The sequence below is a fragment of the Mycteria americana genome, chromosome 3 (genome assembly GCF_035582795.1).
Source record: "Mycteria americana isolate JAX WOST 10 ecotype Jacksonville Zoo and Gardens chromosome 3, USCA_MyAme_1.0, whole genome shotgun sequence".
Classification (NCBI taxonomy): domain Eukaryota; kingdom Metazoa; phylum Chordata; class Aves; order Ciconiiformes; family Ciconiidae; genus Mycteria; species Mycteria americana.
Window position 1 is genome coordinate 652,622 of NC_134367.1, and position 23,507 is coordinate 676,128.

The window sequence follows — 23,507 nt, forward strand, 5'->3', positions numbered from 1 at the left end:
GACCGTCCGGGAGTCACCAAAGCCAATCTCAGCACATGTAGCACTGAAGCGTTTTCAGCAATAGAAGTTACCCAGAAACATATATTTCCTTACAAAAAATAAGTCACCAGAATTTCCAATTCATGTATCCAATATTCAACTTGGGTATCTGATAAACAACATGTAAAAAACCCCAACAATGGGAAACACAGGATTAATCTTCATTAAAGCCTTGTGTATAAAGAAAACCGCGTTCGAAAATGCTGAAAATTTGTTCTGCTGGAGAGAAGACATTGAACATCTGGCTACTTCCGAGAAAAGCAAAAGGGCTCCCTCTGGAGTGGATTCCGAAATTAACACAGGATTCAGATTTTAATAGGTGGGCAGAGAAAATGAAAATCAGTAACAAAGCAAATGCATTCTTGTCTCTTGTTAGTTTACTCATCCTGTTTACAATGAGCATACTGGGACTAATTCAAGGAGACTATACGATGACTGAATGATATGGATCCATGCCCAGAATATGAAGTCATTAATTAGTTTTCATGCATGGACTTGCATGTGGCAAGGAGGCAAATTAAAGGATTCCTGAAGAGACAAGAAAGCTTTCTTAGCATGTAAAATACTCCAAAGAATCTCCAACCAAATAAATTATGAAGCCAGCTGAGAATCCACATTTTCAGCCCTGGATGGTCATGCACAATTCTATAAAAACCTAATGAATACGGCCACCGGTTGCGTACCCATGGCAATAAACTTAATTTGAAAGGGAGAGAGGAATAACTGTAAGGACGTACACAAACCCATGCTCTACTGGAAACTGATGAAGGCTGCTTTCAAATTTACAAGTGAGCAGGACCCCACTTTCCCATTGTTTATTTGCATACAAGCCAATCAACAGAAAATTGTTTGCATGCAGAAAGAAAAAAGAGTTAGATCACCTACAAAGCGAAGTCAACTTACTGCCTGCTTTTGCTCTTCTTCCTATAAAGGTTGGCAAAAGAAAAAGGTGGAGAGAGAAACAGGATAGATTAATTATCATATGAAAAGGAAACACACACACAAAACACACAACAGACCCCATGGAAGAACAGAACATGGCAAACCGTAGAAACACGAGAGGAAACAAGGGCGTTAAGGTAGCGGGAAAGCAAAGGTGTCATTTGTTCCCTTCTCAAAAGGCTCTTGTTGTCTAAAATGGCCTTCAGTGTTGGCGGAAGTCGGAACACGGGATGGATATCACAGTATGGATATCTTGGATATAGGATAGGATATCCGATGGACATCTTTTCTTTTGAACCTTTACTGAACCAGAACCTTTACTGGCTTCTCTTCCTACCCCGGACTCAGGAATGCCTCTCTAGCTGTCCTCAAGGCAAGAAATATCAGACTACCATGCTCTAACGTCTGGAAATACCAACCGGAGGGTGCAACCGCTGCACGGCCCGCACAAACCTGCCAGCACAGAGACCCAAACTGTCACGACCTGAGAGGCAAACATCACCTTTTTGGTCAGAGAGTGCCCGTTACCACCGGGCCCGCGGGGGCCTCTGCGGATGGGATTCAAAAGGGCAAACTGACGAGCGGTGGGCAACCGGCTCTGGAATGGGAGGGGAGAAGCTGGGAGGCAAAAGCACCAAAGATGCGGAGTAAGGACAAAGATGCAGAGAAAACAATTCCTTGGTTGCAATGCAACGTTTGTCAGTACGGATCACTACTAATTTGGAAGACCAAAAAAGGTGAAATACGGATGGATTTGTCCTCTTTTGAAGCAGAGAAACGTACACCGTGATCCTGCTGGGGCAGTGGGGTCACATTCTGACTTCAACTATACGAGCATTCCTGGGAACGTGCAAAATATCACACAGTCGAGAGTTTCTTTCATGATTCAAACGTTTTCATGGATTTTGTCCTCGCATATATAACAACCATGGTGAGTCCTGCGGGCTGTTCTGTCTGCGGGCTCGGTTGTGTGGAGGAGCAAGGCAGTTGTGGTGCGGGTAGCAACACTGTGCATTAAAAGAGAGGCTGGCAGCATGCTTTTGATGACTCTCACGTAGGCAGAAATAGCAATTACAGCTTTTTACAGGGTAACAGTGTGTGTTCCCTCCAACGGTGGCTTGGCATGGACTGGCAGCGCAGAGGGCAGCAGGACCACTGGTAAGCACGTCTCCCCAGAAATTCAGGTCTTGGAATTAAAATTCATGGAATAAAAGCTCCTTCTGGCCTTGAAATCCATGAAGTCATTTATCCACCCTCCCTCATTTATTTCCCGTCTGAGTAGGATCAACCTGAACCTGTCCCTTAATTTAGAGCAGCTTCTTCTCACTGACCCCTGTACTAGAAGATGTTTTCCTAACTGCACCGAGGGCACTACAGAGAGCTGGGAACGACTGCAGAGAATTCCACATTTCTGAGCAGATACTTTCGGTTTTGTCTCCCAAGGCTTGGTGTTCTTTCAGGTGTGTATTTCGGCACCGAGGTAGCAGATGTAGGGTATGGCTCCACTGAGCCACGGCCCAACACCCGCTGCGGAGGCCAGCGCTGCCCTCCCCGCGCTCCCACACGTTCCCAGCTCCTCCTGCGCACTGGCACTCGCAGGACCGGATGGTAAGCCAGGTCAGGGAAAAGATCTTAAATGATCGCCACTCTGCAAAAAAAGTTGTTAGTTTGAAAAATGAAGCTTTAGCATTAACTACAGACGTGAAAAAAAATCTCAGGAGGCGTGGAGCTTTGCTAGAAGGACCGAGCAGTTATTAGATAAATCATCAAATCAGCTAGTGAGGAAATTACCACTGGGGAAATGGGAGAAGCGAAACGGGATGTATCTGCTGAATATCTGTGTAGCTGAAAGCAACAGCCCTGCAAGAAGGCAGGCAATCATCACGGCCGACTACTTATTAGAAGAGTGCCAGCTAACGGCACTAGGTGTATTACAGAAGACTTCAGGAAAAGAGGGAAAGCTAAGGCAACGGCCTGGATGAGGAAAAGAAGATAAAAAATACTGGAAGAAAGTCGCTGATGGCAGTACTGACGGGTCACTGGCCACCGTTCAGCCCAGACGGACAGGCTGTCCCTCGCATGCAGGGGGCTTGATCTGCTGAACTAACGACTGGCTGGAGCGGCCAGGAGGGCATCAGATCAGCAGCCAAGGGGAGCCCTACGGTGGCCACCGCAGCAGCCCTGCAGACTCGGAGGCTACAGTATTAAACGAAATTGTGCAGGGGTCTGTTCTCTGGCATGATCTGCACACGTCCATGCTGTTAAAATCCCCTACCACCTCGATCGGGGTGGCCTTATCCAAACTGCCCCCCGGGAACGGGTCCGGGCACCTGATAACCTCTGGGTGGTGGCTGGAGATGGTTTGGGAAAGCGCTGGTAGCTCTGCTCCAAAGGCACGTCAGCGACCACGCCAACAGCAGAGCAGGTGGGTGAGAGCCTGTCCAAGGAACGCCGTCTGGCACGAACGAGCTCACCGGACAGGTACGGCCGGGGTCTCTCAAGCGCACGGGGCGACACGGCAGAAGATACCAATGACAGCACTTAGTGAAGAGCTGGACGGCCTGAACGTCTCCTTTGGGGAAGATCACCGACAAACGCCTGGAACGGAAACCTCCTAACAGGAGCGTCACCACGCGTCGGCAATAAGGTGTGGAAGGACACTCGACGCAGACCCCAACCTTAGCTCTAAATCGCAGCAGCGTGGGTAGGTCGCTGCGCGGGCTAACAAACAGCAGAGCAGGACACCAATCACGGGGTTTGATCACCTCCGCAGTGGCAACCAAAACAGTCGAGGGCCTTTCTCTGCTCTGAGGCCAACTCCCACAGCGTGGCTTGCCATGGGAAAAACGGAGGAAGCTCCAGAGAACGGCTACGTCCTTCCAAATAGAGGCTTTCCTCTCCTTTTTTGACAGAGGGAGCTGAGGTACCAAACTTTCAGATAACCAAAGTTAGGCAAGCTGAATCCAGCTCTAAATGGTGAAATGAAGGCAGCATTAAAAATGTAAAAAATACGGCATACGAAAATGGAAAAAACCATAAAAGCTTAACAGCTGACGTAAATTATAAATGAAAATTTTTGAAGTGCACCAAATGATGAGAGAAGCTAAAACCTTGTGGGAAAAAATTGTGTCTGGCAGGGCTAAAACCACCAAAAAGGAGACTTTGAAATGAACACAAATACCAGAAACAAAACAAAGCCTTGAGGTGGTGCATACTGCTTCTTGATAGTCAGGGTAAAATTCTTAATATGGGAAGAGGAATTAGTATTTCTGTTCTGTGTTTGACTAACAGTACTTTCCCCTTGTAGTTTCTATCAGCAAACGGTGAAGTACTTTCCACTAATAATGAGAAAAGGTGTTAAAAAGTATCTACTAGAAATCATATTTTTAGATCAGCAGGCCTGCGTAGCTTGCGGCTGGGATTCTTCAAATAATGACATGAGGAGTTATCTGGTCCAGTGAAGGTAATTTTTAATAGATCTTGGAATACCCAGGGCTGGAATGTGCTGCGTGGCGCTGATATTCAGAAAGGGAGGTAAGGCAACTTAAATAAGCATAAACATCTTACCCTGTCACAAATTTATTCAAAGTAACAGAAATGCCGATACAGGACTCACCTAATAAGTAATATCTGAAGCATTATAGCTTCATGGAAAAGAGGCCTTGCCAAATAAATCTGATTTTGTGATTTGGATGTGTTACAAGTTTGGCTTCTAAAGGAACTGCACAGATGTAATATATTTTCATATCTGCAGTTCCTTTAGAGGCCCAACGTGTAACACATTGTCATGAACCAGTTAGCACTATACAAAATAAATAAAGCACTTTACACGGAGTAAGAGCTGGATAACTGACAGCTTTCAAAAAGCACCCACCGGTGCAGAAAGGTACAAACAGGAAAATAGTGACGAAGAGTAATGAAACTCTTCCTGTAACTCTCTGCATAGCGTTGCTAAGATTCAGAGGAGAATTCAGCATACAGTTTGTTTTTTCCCCATTTAAAAAATTGTATCAAAAATCTGGAGAAGGCAAAGAAATCAACCATAAAAAATACTGAAGTACAGTATTGTCAGAAGCTCAGAAAAGCTCTACCTGTTTAACTGATTCAAAAAAGAAGATTGAGAAGTGCCTCCACTGAGATGAGTAAGTATCTGCGTAGGAAAAAACCAGGGGTGCTGAAGTACTCCTTAATTTAATGGAGGGAGAACCACATGTACCAAAGCCGATGGGTGTAAACTGAAGCTAAATACATTAAAACTGAAAATGAGGCATAAATTTTTTAACTCTGCAAGCAAATTTGCATTGGCAGTGAATTTTCCATTTTTGATTTCTTCAGTTCAAGAACAGATGTCTTTCTGGAAGATGCTTTAATCAAAGAGAAGCTGCCAGGCTCCATAGAAAGCTAAGAAGGAGAAATGCAAAGAGCCGTATTATGCAACATGCAGAACCAAATAATTACAGCAGTCCCAGGCTCAGAGGATAATTCAGGTGGGCAGGGACCTCAGGCGGTCTCAAGTCCAGCCTCTGACTCAGAAGAGGGTCAAGTTAATCTCCGACCAGACTGCTTAGAGCCCTATCCAGCTGGGTCTTGAAAACCTCCAAGGATGGAGACAGCGCAGCCCCTCTGGGCGCCTGCTCCACTGCTCGGGCATCCTCATGGGATGAAGTTTCTCCTTACATCCAGTCCTATTTGCCCTTGCAGTTTTTAAACAGTTTTGGGAACTGGGGGAGTTAATGAAAAGATACTAGATTTATAAATGAGAAGTCTAGTAAGAGCCAGCTTCTAAACTAACCTTCTGTATAACACAGCCTAGAAGATGTCACTAAAGTTTCTACCAAGCTCATAATTGAACTGCATGATTCAACTCAGCAAACGGGTCCTAACCACACTGGTTTATCACATGTGAGTCACTTACGGTTCCCCTCCCTCTCCTGCAATCCTCTTTCCTCCCTCCCGTGTCTCCCCCATCGCAGCACCGGCTGCTTGCGCCCGTGCTCTCTTCCCTCTGCAGCACCCTGCAGCGCCCTCCGTGCTCTCCTCATCGGTGCGTTACCGACACCGGCATCCTCTGCTGCTCCACGCAACGCCACGTTCACGTGTCCAACCCGTCGGGCGAGAGGGAACACACGCTGTTTGGGCAGTGAGGAGGTCAGAGTATGACGGCCAAGCAGGCCAGAAAAGGCAGGGGTGCTGCCCGCCCGCCCGCATCCTGCCCAGGGGTGGGCAAAGCTCTGCAGGTTGCTCTGGAGCCCGCGTGTTGTGCCGGTCCGGAGCAGCGCATCTGGGAAAGGCAGTCCAGTCCACCTGGCCTTCAAGGCTTTCGAGGTGGAAGAGCAGAAAGCCAGGCCAGCCGACAGAACAGCCGTTCACCCTAATGAGAGGACAGCTTCTACATCAGGTCGCGTTTGGGAGAATTAATTTGTGAAGGTTTATGAGTGCTTTGAAAATAATAGGGTCCACAGAAAACTCACGTCAGAGCTTGTCACCATGTGAAAGCAGATGTCCAAACTGATTTTGTTATAAAGAAAGAGGCTCCTCAAATGCGTGCAAGAAAAATGCTCGGACTGTGGTCATCTGAACCACGAAGAATCAAACTGTTTCTGATGCAACACCTTTTTATACTTTCCTAAACCTGTAATTCAGTTTTGGATGCCCGTTTTCAGAGATATCACACTTCAACTTACAAAGATTTAGGGTCTGAAGAAATCAAGGTGAAATTAGCAAGTGATTGTCTTCAAATTTTTAGCAGACAGACATTAACAGGCTGAACAGGAAAAAAATTACAGTGTGCAGAAACACTGACCTAAAGAAATTACTTCCCAAAGATCAATACGAACTATGTGCTCATCTGCACAGGGAAACTAAATAAAACAGGCACCTCCGAAGAGTATTTGATCACAGCCTGTTGCATATACATTCCTATTCCAGGATGCAAGCCTAATCCGAAGAGCGACTGCACTTCAGATTTACAGACGATGTGAATTCATTATCACTTCCAAGTGCAGACAAGCTCTAAATTCTTCTGGAACTATCAAGATGTGCCTATAGCTAATCTATAAACCCCCGTGCTGCTCCTGTCAGTGTCACTGCTGTGATCTCTCTCCCGCTTCTTCCATCGCCTGTAGTATCTTCGTCGCATCTTGTCCCAGACCAAAACCTCTTTGGCTAAGGACAATGTTTTGCCATTCGCTGTATAGAGAGGCTCTTGTCCAATTTAAAGAACGGGAAGAATAAACGCATAATCGTATTTCAGACTGTAGCCATCAACTATGAGCTCGACTCTAGCAGGACTCTATAAAAAATAAAAACGGCCCCTCAGCAGCAATCCAAACGAGAACGTAGATTCTAGAGCAGAGCCAACAGCATCATCCTCTAAAGCCAAGCCCCGAGACACTCAGGGCTAGCGCGCGGTCACCTGGTGAAACGCCGCCCCACGCCACTGCGGAGCCGCGCTCCGTATTGCAGCGACGGCCGGTTCCAGTTTATCTTCCAGTTAAAGTTGGAAGAACTGAACTGGTACCCAGGACAGCATGCAGTCGATTGCCAAATCTAATCCTTCTTTAAAGCCTTCCAAATCTCACGGGTTCTTGATATTTTAACCAAAGCAGCAGCACATGAACCTGAAAACCCGTTAACCATCTGCACCAATACACAGAGCCAGCATGGAAATGACTTTTTGCAAATTCCTTCTATTCCTCATGAAGTATTTATAACGGTACGGCAGCAAAGCAGGAATCTCAGAGCAGCAGCAGTGAATTCCAGACCCGGGGAAGAGAGGGATGCAGTGCATTTCTGACAGGAGATGGCTTACTTTGAGCAGTTTCATCAGCCCTTCGAGCTGCACCATCAGTTCTCTTCTGCTTTCTTGAAGTGCAGACATCCTCTGTTCCAATTCATCCTTTCTCTGCCTGTTCGAGTTACATGAAAGAAAGAGTCAGAAAATAAACTTCGAGTATTTCAAAACTGCTTCAGGAAATGCACCCACATAACCGTGCCTTTGGTTTTCATCACTCCCCCCTGCTTCCAGCTTAAAAAAACAGAGCAAAGCACAGCACAATGACCACGAAACCTATATATAACAATCAGGCTTTTCACTTAAAATCCAGAAATCTGCACTCAGCCCCTCAGTAGTAGGAAGCCCTTTGCAAGAGCACTGCATTTTGAGAAAAAAAGCCCGCCTTTTCCTTCCTTTAAGAGCTCTCTTAATGTCAGACCCAGGCATCCTGCGGGGCTTTCAGACAGGCGAGAATGACCTATGGGAGGAAAGACAGAGCGAAACAAGAGGAGAAAAGGCTGCAGGCGTCTGGAAAGGAAAAGCTGTCACCTGGCCGGATGGCGACCCGGCAGAGCTATTTCTGTCCACCACCGTGACGTATCATCTTTGACATATTTGCTGTACCAGAACCCAAGTAACAAGAGAAGGAGATAAGTGACCTTCCCTTTCCTTGGCATCGGAAACCCACAGTATTTCTACAGATGCCCATCTGTGAGATATTCAAGGAAATATGACTGACTGCTTTTATTTTGTATTTAAAAAAATAAAGAAGCAACTAAGATAGGGAGAAATTCAAAGACAAACATCAACACGTCAGAAGTTCAGTATCCTATGTGATTTAAGAAATGCTGGGCCCCACAAATCCCAATCACAGGTAACGATAAATAACTGTAAGAAAAAACCAGACTAGAAAGGATTATTTATTCATCTACAGTTATTTCTGTGGACATCATAACATCTTAATCCAAAGCTAAAGGCACCACATATTATGGACTGAATTTTTAAATGTCTTAGATTATATCTGTGTTCTCACGTGACATACTACGGATAAATCCTTCTGGGAATTGTAACAACCAACTAGTTTTAGAAACACCAACGGGACATCAGAATCTGGAAAAGAAACAGGCCACGTACTCGGACTGAATAAACCTGTGGGGTAGGGCTTGCTTTCACCACGGCGACCTCGAAAACGGCATACACAGGCATACACCCCAAGCAGAGAACTGCTAAGAGGACGTAACAGAATTAACTTGTTTCTATACGGGTTCTTAAAAGGACAGAAGACTGTGAAGTATTAACTATCCCGGGTATTTCCTTCAACACCTTTTTGGATTTTGAAGAATGTGGTTATTAAATGCTGCACCATATCACAAAGACAAGGCAATAAAGAGAAGATTACACGTGCCTGGTCACCTAGAACGTGTTAAAAACCCGCCACAGACACAGCTTTATCTGTCTATACGGTCCTTTTGCTCTCTCTAGGTCAGTTCAAAGTCTGTAGCTTTTATTCTATAGTTATTTAACATAACATTCTGGTTAACAACTACAAATAATGTAAAAATCCACACATTAAATAAGTATAGCTCTCCAAATGCTGTTTCTAGTGAAGAATCAACATGAATGCGTACGTCTGGTTTTGGCTGATGTTACTGCATTTCTTTTTCAGTGACCTCCAGTGAAGAAAGAGGAGGTACTGTTTGTCAGTGACAAAGGCTGTTAAATGTTAAAAAAAAAAGACAGGGCAGCCTCTAGGGACAAACGGAGCGACGCAGTTCGAGGCACACGCCTGGGGCAAACGGAGCGACGCAGTTCGAGGCGCACGCCTGGGGCAAACGGGTCCGTGGCACCTGTGTACGAACCAGCGTCCTGCGGACCTGCAAGCAGAAGCAGCCGAGCACGCCTGCATTAGGAGGCAGGGATCCGCAAGGAGACGGATCCAGCCGTGCTTCTTCCAAGGTCACATTCGCCAGCAGCGTGGCAGAGCTGACTCATCTCTACGGGCGGCGCTGCCTGCAGATTTTTAAACCTGGGACACGTTGATTTTCCATGGATGCTCTTTCTCGTGCTTTCACAGCCTAAATGCTACACCGCAACCGAGATCATCTGGCAACGTGCTTACAGATATTCAAAGGCAAGGTCACCACAGGCTGCTCACGCCGGCTCGGGGAATGCCTCCTCCTTAGCCGTGACTTTCACATCACAGATAACCTGCTAATCGTGAACTTCCCGGGTGACGCTATGCAGTCAAGAGAATTAACGTGCGCTTTGAATTTATTAATGAGAGTGATGCTTGGTGGTAAGAAAGCTAACGCTAGTTCTATCTATAGCACCAGCGAGACTACGCATGAGCTACTGCAGCCAGCGTACTCCAGCCTACGTACAGAAGAGATGCAGAGGACTTAGAGAGAACTTGACAGCAAGCTAAAGGGATAGCTGGAGATTTGGCAAACCTGCTTTATGGACAAACTGAAGAGGTTCAAGCTATTTATGCAAGATGAGGTTAAGAGGGGAGGGAATCAAAATCTCTAAATACTCACGCACAAAGAGGAATTCAGAAAAAGACCTTTTCAGCCCAGGCGACAAAAGCACGGGGAAAGACAAGGTTTGGAAAACGGCACGAGGCGTATGAAGGTTAGAAATAACGTGCACGCTTTTAGTCACTGAGCACAGACAAGGCACAGAAATTAGCTGACGATCACACTAACAGCATCGGGGGACGTGGCATTCTTTCCGTCTCTAAAATCAAAGCTTGAGTGTCTGTCTTACACGGATGCTGTAGCCCAGTCACAAAGGAGTGCCGCAGGGAGAAATCTCCCAGCCTGCGTTACACAGAAGGCCAGACTGGACAATCGTGATGCCTTGACAGGCTTTACATGCTTAATTCAACCTTTTTTTTCTTTCGTAACTCTTCTATTTGCCACTGGTGTTTACATATTTGAAGGCCAGAAACGGCTACAATGATCATTCAGCTTTTTTTGTTTTAGCAAAATACAGGTCGTCTAACTCCTCCTGGTTAGCTGTGTTTTGTTCCCAATAAGCTGTATTTTTGGAAAAACATCTTCAGGAAAGACATCTAGGGACTGAAAGCCCTATCACTGCTCTTGCGATTATTGCCTCGCTTTAAAAAGCACGTGCTTTATTTGCGGTCTAAATGTGGCTGGTCTCCGGTTTAAGCTCTCGGTTCTTGTATCTTTCTCTGCTGGGTCAGACGGCACATCAAGTTGCTCCGCAATCTCTTTTTTCTCCACCTCTTGCATAACATTTGTGGGTATCTTCTGCGTCCTCTCCAGTTTTATAAACATTTTAAAAAAATATACATAGCTATGTAAAACAAAGCTAGAAAATCTCTGAGCTATTATCATCCGGTAATAGACTGAAAAATACCAGAGAGAGACCAAAATGTACTATAATGTAGCAAACTCTGTATGAAAAAGTAATGAAAGAAGTTGAAAGCCTTAGATTTTGCAAGATGGGGCTGGATTACACCTTGCAGACGCTGCCTGCAGTTGCTGTAGCTCCATCCCAAGAGCACTGCACTTTACGGAAAACCTTTAAACGTCCCTGGGAACACAACCACCGTGCCATTTCCAAAGTGGGCAGGAAAAGTTTACCCCACGAATGAAATACAATGCAGTTGCAGAGAGCTGCTGCTGCCAAGAGCTTAAATTTTAGAACCCACTTTAGATTACAGATGGCATTTTTGAAGGTTGAGCTCTGAATTAACTAGTAACAGAAGATGAAATAAAACATAGCCAGAGAAAGCCCTCGTGACCACCCAACCTATGAAATACTTTATTCTATAAATACTGACAATTCTTCCCTGTCACTTCAAAACGCAAACTTAATCAAAGAGCCTTTGAAGACTGGTCTCCAACTTTGGACGTACGTCTGACTATCTGCAGGTATGAACTTTCGGAGTTTCACTGACTAATCAAACAACTGACGTTTATCTTCAACTCCACTCTTGGACAATAAATAGTAAGCAGTTAATGCCGCTTCTGCCAGTTTTTCCTATCAGTTTCTTCTTTACAGTTTTCTGAACTATACACGTAGAATTCATTTTAAGAGACACTTTTATTTCCTTCTAAATCCACTTAAAAAAAAAAAAGGCAAGTTGCAATACGCTGTCAGTCTTCAGAATTCAGCAGGTTAAAATAAGCCTTTAAGGCCACCGAAGAGATGCTGATAGTGCCCTTCCCCACGAACAGCCAGTGCTCTGTGCCACGGCGCAGAGCCCAGGGGCTGACTGGCCCAGGTACCGAACGCGCACGAGCTTTAGGTATTTCTTTTACCGTAGAAGCCGGAGTTCAGCCAATAAAGTCGGGTTCTGCTGGGCTTTCTCCGGGGTGGGTTGAGAGGCTTGTTCATGTTCCAGCCTGAGACGCTGGATTTCCTGGAGTATCTCTCTAGAGAAATGACAGAGGGAAGATTAAAGAGGAAAAAGGGCAGCCTCTGCACCGCTCTTAAATACTGTTAGAGCCCTTCAAGCACTCTTTCCGTCAGTCCCCGGCCTAAGTATGGCAATTTTGTTCACCTATGACTGGCACAGACACAAACCCAAGACAGGTGAGTTAGCGCAGTCCTACGAATTGCTGTAATACACACAGAAAATTTATCACTTAATAAGAAGCACGAAATCACTTACGTGCCATACACTGGCAATGTCTCTCCAAAACCTTTCATGCGGAGTGGGCTAAAGGACTGTTTTAAGAGGACAAAAGTTCCATTTTCAGCATAATCTGCATTGCACATGCTGTAGGAAGGGCTCTGAAGCGGCACTGCCAGCATCTGCAGCCGTGCTGGCACCAGTTAGCTTCCCACTCACCTTTCCCAGGGCTCCTGGCAGGTCAGCAGGAATAAGGAACACAACAGCTCAAAGTACTGGGGACAAACTCGGGAGGGCTCACGAAGGGAAGGCCATCAGCCAGCAGCCCAATTAAGGCCGCTGTGTTCTTCGTAGCCAGAGGTGAGGGAAGGTAGCACTGACGGCCAAGGACTCACTTATTGAAATGGAAATGAAATCCTTCTGAGAGTGAAGATTATAATCTCTAATCTCCCCCCTGCTCTTTTCTAAAACTGCTGAGCTGCTCTTCTTGCAAGGCTTCATACCAGCACTGATTGAGATCTCCCTTATCTGTGATCTCCACAAATAATTTCAAATACCTGCAAGGTCTCTTGGTAGTGCAGTGAAGCTATGATGCTTGCACGGTGCAAGGACTGAGCTGTTCCCGTGCTCTCCAGGAACCGGTTCTCCTCCAAACGAACCTTCAGAAGTATTTTCACCTGGTGTGCTGAGGGTGCCTTGGCAAGGGGCTGTGCAGGCAGCAAGCTCACGCATGCCAGCTGAGGTACAGCTGGAACACACGGAGACCCCAGCGTGGCTACGAGGCCAGCCCGTCATTGGGCACCTGGAGGGGCTCCGTAGGCAACCTACAGGCTGCCTGGGCTGGACGGCACATGGGGTTTGCAACTGCTCAACAGCTTGCTTTTTAGAGCTGCACCCTCTTAGTTTCTCTTAGCCAGAGAAACATGAACTTGAACTGTGGGTGCTGAAGAAGCAGGTAAGTGCAAGTACAATAATATGATAAAAACAGAGCGACCTCTTCTTAACAGTCCCTCTGGAGCTAGAAGAATCATCGACTCACAGAGTGGTTTGGGTGGGAAGGGACCGTTAAAGGCCATCCAGTCCAGCCCCCTGCCACGAGCAGGGACATCTTCAACCAGAGCAGGTTGCTCAGAGCCCCGGCCAACCTGACCTGGAATGTTTCCAGGGACGGGGCATCGACCACCTCTCGGGGCAACCTGGGCCAGTGTCTCACCACCCGCAGCATAAAACATTTCTTCCTTAGATCTAATCTAAATCTCCCCTTTCAGTTTAAAGCCATTACCCCTTGTCCTGTCACTACCTGCCCTTGTAAAGAGTCCCTCTCCAGCTTTCTTGTAGGCCCCTTCAGGTACTGGCAGGCTGCTATAAGGTCTCCCCGCAGCCTTCTCTTCTCCAGGCTGAACAGCCCCAGCTCTCTCAGCCCTTCCTCACAGCAGAGGTGCTCCAGCCCTCTGACCATTGCTGTGGCCTCCTCTGGACCCGCTCCAGCAGGTCCATGTCTTTCCTGTGCTGAGGACCCCCGAGCTGGACGCAGCACTGCAGGGGGGGTCTGACCAGAGCGGAGTCGAGGGGCAGAATCCCCTCCCTCGACCTGCTGGCCACGCTGCGGGTGATGCAGCCCAGGACACGGTTGGCTTTCTGGGCTGCCAGTGCACATCGCCGGCTCATGTCCAGAAGAGGGAAACCATCTCCGACAGCCCATCTCCTATTTCTTCCAGGACTCCCAGTTTCTTCAGATTTTTTTGTTTTCCAGCAAAAGGAAAAAACCCGCTCATTCTTCTCAAGCTGAATTTACCCCCCCAGCTTTTCAACCTGCTCACTCCACTCCATCGCAGCTGATTTATTTTCCTGCTGCCACCTGAATGCCTTACCCTGCTGCGAGGAGTTTGCTGGGTTTGCAGATGGCAATACAAGATAGCAATGCAGCTCCTGACGCTCGGCAGCAGGTAAGATGATTTTAAGAAGATCAGCAAAGAAGGTGAACCTGCTCCCGGGGAACAAGGGCACTGCAGCTGCATCCGCTGGGCTAATTGTTAATGAGGCAGCTACACCCTTCAACAGAGGGTCTAGGAAAACAATCTGGTTCCTACAACACAAAAGGTTAAAAACAACAAAGCACAAGGACTGAAGGCTCTTCTCTCCCCAAATGTTGTTCCTAAAACAATACTGATCAAAGCTTGTTTTTTACCTGTTTTTGTTTTCCAGCTCCGCTATCAGCTGTCTTTGTTGTTTATTGGCATCAAAGCTGAAACCCAGGTCTGTTGGTGGGCGAGGCTGGTGGAGGAGGAACAGAGAAAAATTAGACAAAATATTCATTACCTGTGAACCACATAGGACACAGTTTGGCTCCAGCCCCGTACCTCCTGAGTGCCGTGGTACGATACTTACAGCCCAGGCTGCAAAACTAGGAAAACAGCTGTGCGGAGATGGACTGGGGGCACATCGAGATGTGGTTTTACAGCGGGCTTGGTCTGATCTCAGGGTGGGCCCCTGCTGAAAGGGTGACCTGGCTCATCGTCCTCACGATCCGTCTGAAGAATTTTATTTGCTTTTTTTTTTTAAAGACCTTCAGAAAAAAATACAGCATACCTATCTGTTCCTAAAGCACCGACAGGCTTCCCTGGGAAGAGATGCAGCTATACCTTTTATCATAAAGTCTTCCAGTGAAACACTGACCTCCCCATGTGTCAGCTAGTGCAGAACAGTTAGAATAACTTATAGCTGATGAACAGGATTGTTCACAGACATTAAATTTAAGCACGGTCACTGCCTCTGGAAAATCTAATTCTTCTCAACCCCTCAAAAGCACGAATTGAAGGGAGATTGCTGAATAAATGCATTTTCCCCGTGAGTCCTGACCTTTGCGATCCTTGTGTTTGCACTTTTCACCAGGAGCCATCACCACTACTGAGAAAAGGACTGGGCAACTAAACAAGAATCTGTAGCTTCTGGCAGAAGCTGCTGGGAGCTGGGCTGGGTGGTGAAGAAGCCAGTTACATGGACCGAGGAGAGAGAGAGAAAAATTGCAGGGTCTTGTACCGGTTCAGTGCATTTTTCCAGTGGAATCCTAAGGTGCTGCCTCGGAGGTCTAGCACAACTCAGACCATCTGAGTTGTCTGGCCATCAGACACAAGAAGTTGTCCACTCAGAGCTGGGGAGACATCTTCTATCATGGACAGGTCTCCCTGGCTAAGAAACGCCTGAGGAATGAGATGGTGTGTGGGGTCTGCTTCTAACACCAGGTCGTTACAGAATCACAGAATGGTTGAGGTCGGAAGGGACCTCTGGAGCTCATCTGCTCAAGCAGGGCCACCCAGAGCTGGTTGCCCAGGGCTGTGTCCAGACAGCTTCTGAGTATCCCCAAGGTGGGAGACTCCACAACCTCCCTGGGCAACCTGTGCCAGTGCTCGGTCACCCTCACACTGAGAAGTGTTTCCTGATGTTTAGAAGGAACTTCCTGGGGCCCAGTTTGTGCCCATGGCCTCTGGTCCTGGCACTGGGCACCACTGGAAGAGCCTGTCTCCATCCTCTTGGCACCCTCCCTGCAGGCACTTATAGACGTGGATTCAACCCCCTGAGCCTGCTCTGCCCCAGGCTGAGCAGTCCCAGCTCCCCAGCCTTTCCTCATAGCAGAGATGCTCCAGTCCCCACATTAGATTTCCTTCTTCTGGTGGTCTTTGGGCCCCGTGCAGAGAGGGTGTGTTCATACTGGTAGCGCAGATGATTAAGGCCATGGAGCCTCTGCCTCTCACCGTGTACTTGAGAAACGCGGCGTCTTCTGACACAGCAGAGTACTTCTGTGCTCTGCTTTTGCCTTTCTGTTTTCATCTGATCTCAAGATTGCACAGATTTTTACTACAACACCCTCAGAAGGGCCTCAGATTGGGATCCTGGTTTGAGAAGTCACTTTCACAGCCATTTTTGGAAACTATTTGGGTAGAAAAACAGCAGTCGGATGGAAGAGCTTGGTAGCCATCAGTGTCCCTGGAGGCAGGGTGGAGAGTGACAGGTCCAGGATGAGGGGGACAGACACTGCTAGGCTTTCAGCTTTATTTCGAGGGTATCTAGAGCCAACCCTGACTGGATTTAGGCTTGAATTGCAGATAGCACTTCTGTTCTTTGGGCAAAACGCACATGGTGGGTGGGCTTGCACGTGGTAAATGAGCTTTGTTTGAAAGACATGCCCGCAAGTTGGTCTTCTGTGTCCTCCTGGGTGATCTGACGGACACATCAGGGGTGTCCTAACGATGTGGAAATTGCCTGTGTAAAAACTGCTTGGTAAGGCAGGTCCCAGGCAAGAAGCAACAAAACATCTTGGCAGTTAAAATGAACAGTGTGAAAAATAAAAATAAATCAACCCAGAAACTGAAGTGCAGAAACGCAGTGCGTCGCAGCAGGGTCAGAAACCCCCCTCTTCCCCCAGGCAGCCGGGAGGAGCTGACGGCGCAGGGTGGGCTCTGCTCTCGCACCGAGGAGCACGGCTGGTGTGGACGAGGAGCTGGGATGGACCTGCCGATACAGCTGGGGCAGAACCCCAGCTCTCACCTCACCTCACCTCACCTCACCTCACCTCACCTCACCTCACCTCACCTCACCTCACCTCACCTCACCTCGACATTCGGGGTAGGTGCGCAGTGTAGGCAGCAGCACTGCCACCACTCTCTCCACCTTGGGGTGACCTGAGCAGTCCTGCTGCAGATAACACTGATGTGACCTACTGGCTCCCCCGAAACAGTGCGTCACAAAGCCGAGGTCCCATGGCCTCTCCCTGCATCCTGGCACAATCAGCGACGAGGACAAGTGCAGGTGGCGCGTTTCACCCGCAGCCTCGGGAGCTTCCTGAGGCTCTGGGGCTCTCGGGACTCCATCCAAAGCACATGAACCTTTGTTCTGCTGCAAAGTAGGACTGTGCCTATAAAAACACAATCGTGTCCTTAATCCCTTTCTTCAGAAATCCTGTCCAAAGTCTGAAATCACCCTCATGACCTCAAGTACTCGAGTCCTCAGGAGCAAAGACAACACTGCAGAGAACTTAGCGGAGACACATCCCTCACGCTGCTTTCAAACATCGCTAGTCAAGAGCTCTTTTGGAAACTGTACAGTGGCTATTTTGTATGACAATTCAGTGTTCTCTTATTTGTTCTATTGCTTCCAAGACCCCATTTAATTTTTCATTGTAACTCAGAATCACAGAGTCGTTGGGGTTGGAAAGGACCTTTTGAGATGGTCTAAGCCAAAACCCCTGCTCAAAGCAATGCCAACTGCAGCGGGTTGCTCAGGACATTGTGCAGCTGAGTTTTGAATACCTCCAAGGATGAAGCCTCCACAACCTGCTGGGGTGACCTGTTCCAGTGTTTGAGCACTTACACATTAAGAAAGTTTTTTCTTTTGTTTAAATGGAAGTGAGCTAGGGCTCACTGCCTCTTGTTCTGTCCCGGCACCACTGAAGAGAGTCTGGCTCCACTGTCTTACTTGCAACCATCATATATTTATACATATACAAAAAAGACCCCCACAAGTCTTCTCAAGGCTAAACAAGCCCAGAAAAAAAATTCAGGCTGCTGATTCTCCACCAACCTCTAAACCTTCCAGGTTCTTAAGCTTACAAGGCACCTGATGCTCAGCCTGAAAGTTTGCAAAGGGGATGCCTACGCTGGTGAAATAAAAAGCACCAGGCAGAGGCACTGGAATTTGATCACCCGTATTGTTAGATATTTTGTATGGCTCCTGCCTTATTTTTAGCCCAGACTAACTAGCTCGCTCAAGCAATTCTCAGCATGGTTTGGGATTTAGCCCAAGCCGAGACCGATCTGCAGCAGGTGGTTTGTACGCAGCTGCACTGTTCTGGAGGGTGAGCGCGCTCGATATTATCGATGTGGGCACCAGCAGTTTTTAATGACTGCTATACACAAAGCCTGAGTGTCTATCGCACACCCAGCTATTGACAAACAGCACTTCTCTCTCACCTAATCTAAACTACAATGTGGACTCAGGAGGAGAGGCGTCTAAACTCTTGCATATTCAAAAGTGTATCAAAGAGTCACCCGAGACGGCGTTGAGCCTGCTGAAAATACAAGAGAGGTACGTGTCTAATTGCTACTGTACTTGTCCAGGAAATATCCGACACCAGTTCTAGATATATCTGCCCTTGCCCGGCTGACAAGACACAGCTCCTGTGCCACATTCCCCAACAAAGGGGCGTCCCGGGAGGCAGCAGGCGCCATCCTTCCTGCCAAAGCCAGCCGCAGGCAGCAGGGCAAGACGCAGCGGTGGTCAGGAGGCAGCCCTGGGACTCTGGTTCGTGCTCTCTGGGTTAGGTTTTATTAAAAAAAAATCCAGTGGTGGTCTAATATTAAAAACATATTAACTGCCCAGGACATGGAATTTACAGCCTTGGGGTAAAAACTCAGATTAGAAAAGAGAAAACAGACTGAAGACAACATAGACAGATGTTTCGAGGAGCCAGGGCACGAGGAAATTCATCAGAGTACTTAGATCTTGGTACTTAAATAAACCTGGGGCAATCTCAGAGCTTTTGTGTTCATCTCTGAAGGCGCTAAGTTTTATAAGGTGACGCTCCACACGCTAGGAGAGGCTATCCATAAAGCTTACACCGAGAAACAATGCAAGAAGGAACTAACAACTACAGACCCGTCAGCCTAACCTCAGTTCTTGGGGAAAAAGCACAGAATAAACCCACTTGTAAATACTTACAAGATAGGCGAAGTAATAGTCTCCATGAGTTTTTAAGAAGAAATCATGCCAAAGCAAACTACTCTCCTTCCATAGCAAAAATCAAATGCTCTGTATAGGAGAGAAACTGTTAACACAATACGCTTTCACCTCAGCAATGCTTCTGACATCCTCTTGTGGGGTTTTACAGCTTTTCTCTTAGGTTTAGTACCATTCAATATTTTCATTAATATCACGGATGATGGAATGAAGTATTTACTTCTTACATCTGCAGACTGTATCGCACTGTGGCGGGCTCCTACTGCTTTATAGGACAAGATAAAATATAAAATATACTAAAATACAGAATTATTTGAGAAATTGGAGAAACGGTTTGAAAAAATCGGTTGCATTCTATTAAGACAAGTGCAAACTCTCATATTTACTTTGGACGTGTCAACTACACCCCCCCCAACGGATGAGGCAGCAGTTCTGCAAAAACGGATTTGCAAATGAGTTTAGTCCACGACCCCAGCAGGAGCCAACAGCCTCGGGCTGTTCGGAGCCCAGGAAGGGGCTGTTTGAAGCAGGGTGTGCTGCGTACCGCGGTGCACGACGGACCCCTGCTCTCTGACGCGGGTGACCTACCGGTTCCAGCCTGAGCTCTGCAATCGCAAAAAAGCTAAGGGTCACCTGGAGAAAGAGGGTGAAGGAGAAGAATGATCAGAGGTCTGTAAATCACGCCAATGAGGAAAGACTGAAAGAATGAAGAGAATAAAAGAATGAGAGGAGACAGCAGAAGAAACTTCAAATATACAAGGCCTGTTGCAAAGAGGCAAGTACTCTATTGCTCTCCGTATCCCCTGAGAGAGGAGAACGAGTAGGGGGCTCAAACCGAGGAAGGAAGCATTATGTTAGGATTCAGGGAAAACTTTGAACTGGTAGGTGAATTTACACGTTGGAACGGATTTCCTTGATGGCCTCCATCTGGAGAGCACTCCATCTACCGAGGTTTTTAAAAAATAGTTTGGCTAAGCATCTGCCCAAGAATGGTTTAAGCTGAGCTGACCTACAGTGGCAAATGCCTGTAGGTGGGTCCTAGCTGGCCTGTCGTCATCCAGAACCAGGGAAACCACGGAAGCGCAGGGCACTGCAGCGCTGATAACGCGGGGGCAGGCTGCGTGAGGGTGTTTACACGCATAGCAGCCTATTGCTTGCAAAGAGTATATGATCACATATTCAAAAGCGATGGCCAACTTCCATTTTCATACTTGTTTGTTTGGCCATTTCCAGCCTCTGCCGACTCCTGACGGGTCCCTGTTCCCTTTCAAAGAAGGGAAGGGAAAACCTCCCTCTCATCGATCAACAAAGCTAGGCGGCTTTCTTCTCTCTGTTGAGATCTAGTGTGGACACGTCACCTCCTGGTTCCACAGCTGAAACTTTCCCTGAGCATTGTTTCCTGCGGTACGGTAAATAGGAATGTCTCAGAACGTTTCACCGTCCCCCCCCCAGTCATTGTTGTCGTTGTCGTCATCATCATCATCATCATCGTCCTCCTCCTATCTTTTAAAAAAAGTAATCTTTCCTCTAAAATACCCCCAGAATGTCCTGTAACTCATATTTCTGTCAAATCTAAAGATATTAGAGATCTTCACTATTTTCAGGCTTGTGAACTAGATACGTAGTTATTTGAATCAACAACTTCCCATCTCTTCTGGTTTGATTGAAGGATTTTTTTCCTTTATCCTTTAAAGCCCATAAAATCTGACTCCCAGACACCTTTCTGCTCCCATCACTTCTCAAGCTCTTTGATTTGGTTTTCTCTATCACTCTTCCCTTTTTCTTTTATCATTCTTGTGATCGGTCTTCATTCATATTGCTTTATAAACCTCTAGAGACCTGTGAGAAAAAACACAGTACTTCATAGAACCGAATGAAGTAACTGACCATCACATTCTCAGTAACAAAGACGTAAGATTAACCAAGAACTCAGATTTTTCCTTTTCAGTTCTTTTGTTGATGGGAAGAAGTCTTTGTGTTTACGTTGCATTTTTGGGTGGCTTTTCTAGTAGTTCAAGCGTTGCATTTATTTCAAACTGTTGTTTTCTCCAACTACAAGAGCCTGGTAGTCTTACGCAGCACAATTGTGCAGCATCTGTACAAAATCTGACATTCTGCCCACAAAACCAGGCCTGAGTTCCAAGCATCCAGCACGCTGGGCATCTGTATTCACTTCTTCTCGTAAATGGGAAGTCATTTAAGTAACTGAAAATTTCTTATCAGTTACTTTGCTCACAGGATCAGTAGCCTTAATCTTTCCTTGATTGATTGTTGATCAATAAGCCCCCAAGTTCCTTTACAACCTAGCCGTGGGATGTAACTATTTTCTCTGTGACAGGCTAATACCTTGCTGCAGCCCGTATAAAAATACAGCGTCATAATGAAAGAGTTTACAATGGACACCTGGATTTGAAAAAGTTTGTTGGTACCTTTCTCGAGCCTGGATGATTGCAGGCTGTTTTATGGAGTAGACAGTTCAACAAACCCTGGTTCATCCTTTGCAGCGATCTCAGGATGCCCTTACTCTTCTGAAAACATCAGATTTCATGGGTGAGAGGAAGTATGGGGTAAAAGGATTCTGAAGAATGACTGAGAAGGTGGTGGACACGGTGTGGGACCTGTTATTGATCTAAGGGTTTCAAATTAAATTCATATGGGTATTGCATTACCTTTTGTGGATGCGAGTATTTCAAATGCATCTTCTAAATATGACTACTAGGAGATAATTATAAAGTATGAGGCATTGTTGCAAATACCATTCTGAGCTTCAAGTTGGACATTGGTAGGACAGCCCGTATTTCTTTAGTGAACAAACTCCTCTGGAACACATGGAAGGAAACCTGTAGTCACTGCTCTCATTTCCGCCCAGCATTTTATTAACACCAAATTGTTACCGTCATCGCCTTTGGAAGAGTTTTGGGTGTATGGTATAGGATTGTGACGGCAAATGCTATTCTCCTCATAAATCCAGGGCGACAGAATTCCTTAGAGCATTTGCATGCTCCTATTTACTTTGATGAGAGGTACCTGTCCTCTCTGTGAAGTTATATGTGGTTCTTAAAACCTCTGCACTTAAAAGAAAAAAAAAACAACCCCAAAACATTCATTTACTAGTCAGCACTCTTATGTTTGCACTCCATCTTACTGGACAGGTATGAACGACTTGTGTCTTCCAAGATTTATTACTGTAATTCCTTTCTTTAAAAAGCCTGCCAGGTTCAGCTCCCTGCCTGCTCAGCAGCACTGAACTCCAGGGACATATCCCCTCTCTACTCAGCTCTTGCAAAGGCTTTCTACTACAAACAGACGCAAAGACCTGCTGGGAGTCAACAGCACAAGATGTAAGGCCTTCAAAATGACTGCAACCCCCCCCCAAGCCCCATTTTTGCATGTGCATGAGAAAATGAACAGAGTTTATATTATTTTGTCCTCTGTAGCTTTCCTTCTCAGTGAGGAGTAAATACCTCAGGAAGAGAATACTCCTGTTACGGCACAGAAGCAATGTGGAGATGTTTTCTTGGCCCTATTGGATGCAGCTCCTTGTTTTCTGACAATAATGCAGTATGACCAAACCCCAAAACATTATAGATCCCTGCAGCAACAACCTATAGAGTTTATCCAGGTAAAAGGATTCTGAAGTACGGTGGAGCTTGAAAAGAAAAAAGACTTTTTGACAGTGAATTGTAACACAGGTTTCTCATTTCATACCAAACAGCAGCGAGACTAAAGCTGAAGCTTTTCAAGCTGAGGACCAACATTTTAAAAGTTAAAATGTTAAAAAAAGTTTAAAAGCTAAGCAAACTCTCCAACACAGCTGAAGGTACGACTGCCGTTGTCTTCTGCTCTCCTGGTGCTCAGCAGGAATGCTGAAGCCTCAACAGTTCTGAGAAGATCATCCAAACGGCAAGCCCCATTTTCTCTCAGCAAGAAAATTCATAAGAAGACGATCATAAAATCTACTTAAAATCCTTAATATCGCATAGGAACAGTAAAACTTTTTAGCACTGTAATTTAGTTTTCCTACGAATAGGCCATTAACCTTGAGAGAGAGCCATGCTGGAACTTCAAGTCATAGAATCATAGAATATCTCCAGTTGGAAGGGACCCGTAAGGATCATGGAGTCCAACTCCCTGTGGGACTGGTATTTGTAATAAGGAGCATTCAGACCTCACCTACAGTATACCTTTTTTGGGTGACAGAAGAGGATTTCATGACAGTGTTTAATCAAGCCCCAAAAAGCCAGTTTGGCAAGCCGTTGCACTCCATCACCCTGATTTGGAAGAAACTGTCAAAGAACAGTAAGCTTGCATCTCGTGGGCATCAGATTCCAGGCTCCTTGGTGCAAGGACCTCATGGTGTCATGGAAAGTCTGAACCAGTACTTCACCTGCCCATCACCGTGGCATCACAGTG

The 23,507-nt window shown here is 46.5% G+C and overlaps 1 protein-coding gene across 1 annotated transcript in view; it reads right to left on the reverse strand.

Annotated features, from left to right (window-relative positions):
• DTNB (dystrobrevin beta) overlaps positions 1-23,507 on the reverse strand; it is a 218,390-nt gene that overhangs the window by 52,609 nt on the left and 142,274 nt on the right. The window contains exons 16-19 of the mRNA XM_075497583.1: positions 14,551-14,636; positions 12,049-12,162; positions 7,793-7,889; positions 943-963 (exon numbers count right to left, since the gene is read on the reverse strand). Of these exons, the coding sequence (XP_075353698.1) occupies positions 943-963; positions 7,793-7,889; positions 12,049-12,162; positions 14,551-14,636 (318 nt within the window). The remainder of the gene's footprint in view (positions 1-942; positions 964-7,792; positions 7,890-12,048; positions 12,163-14,550; positions 14,637-23,507) is intronic.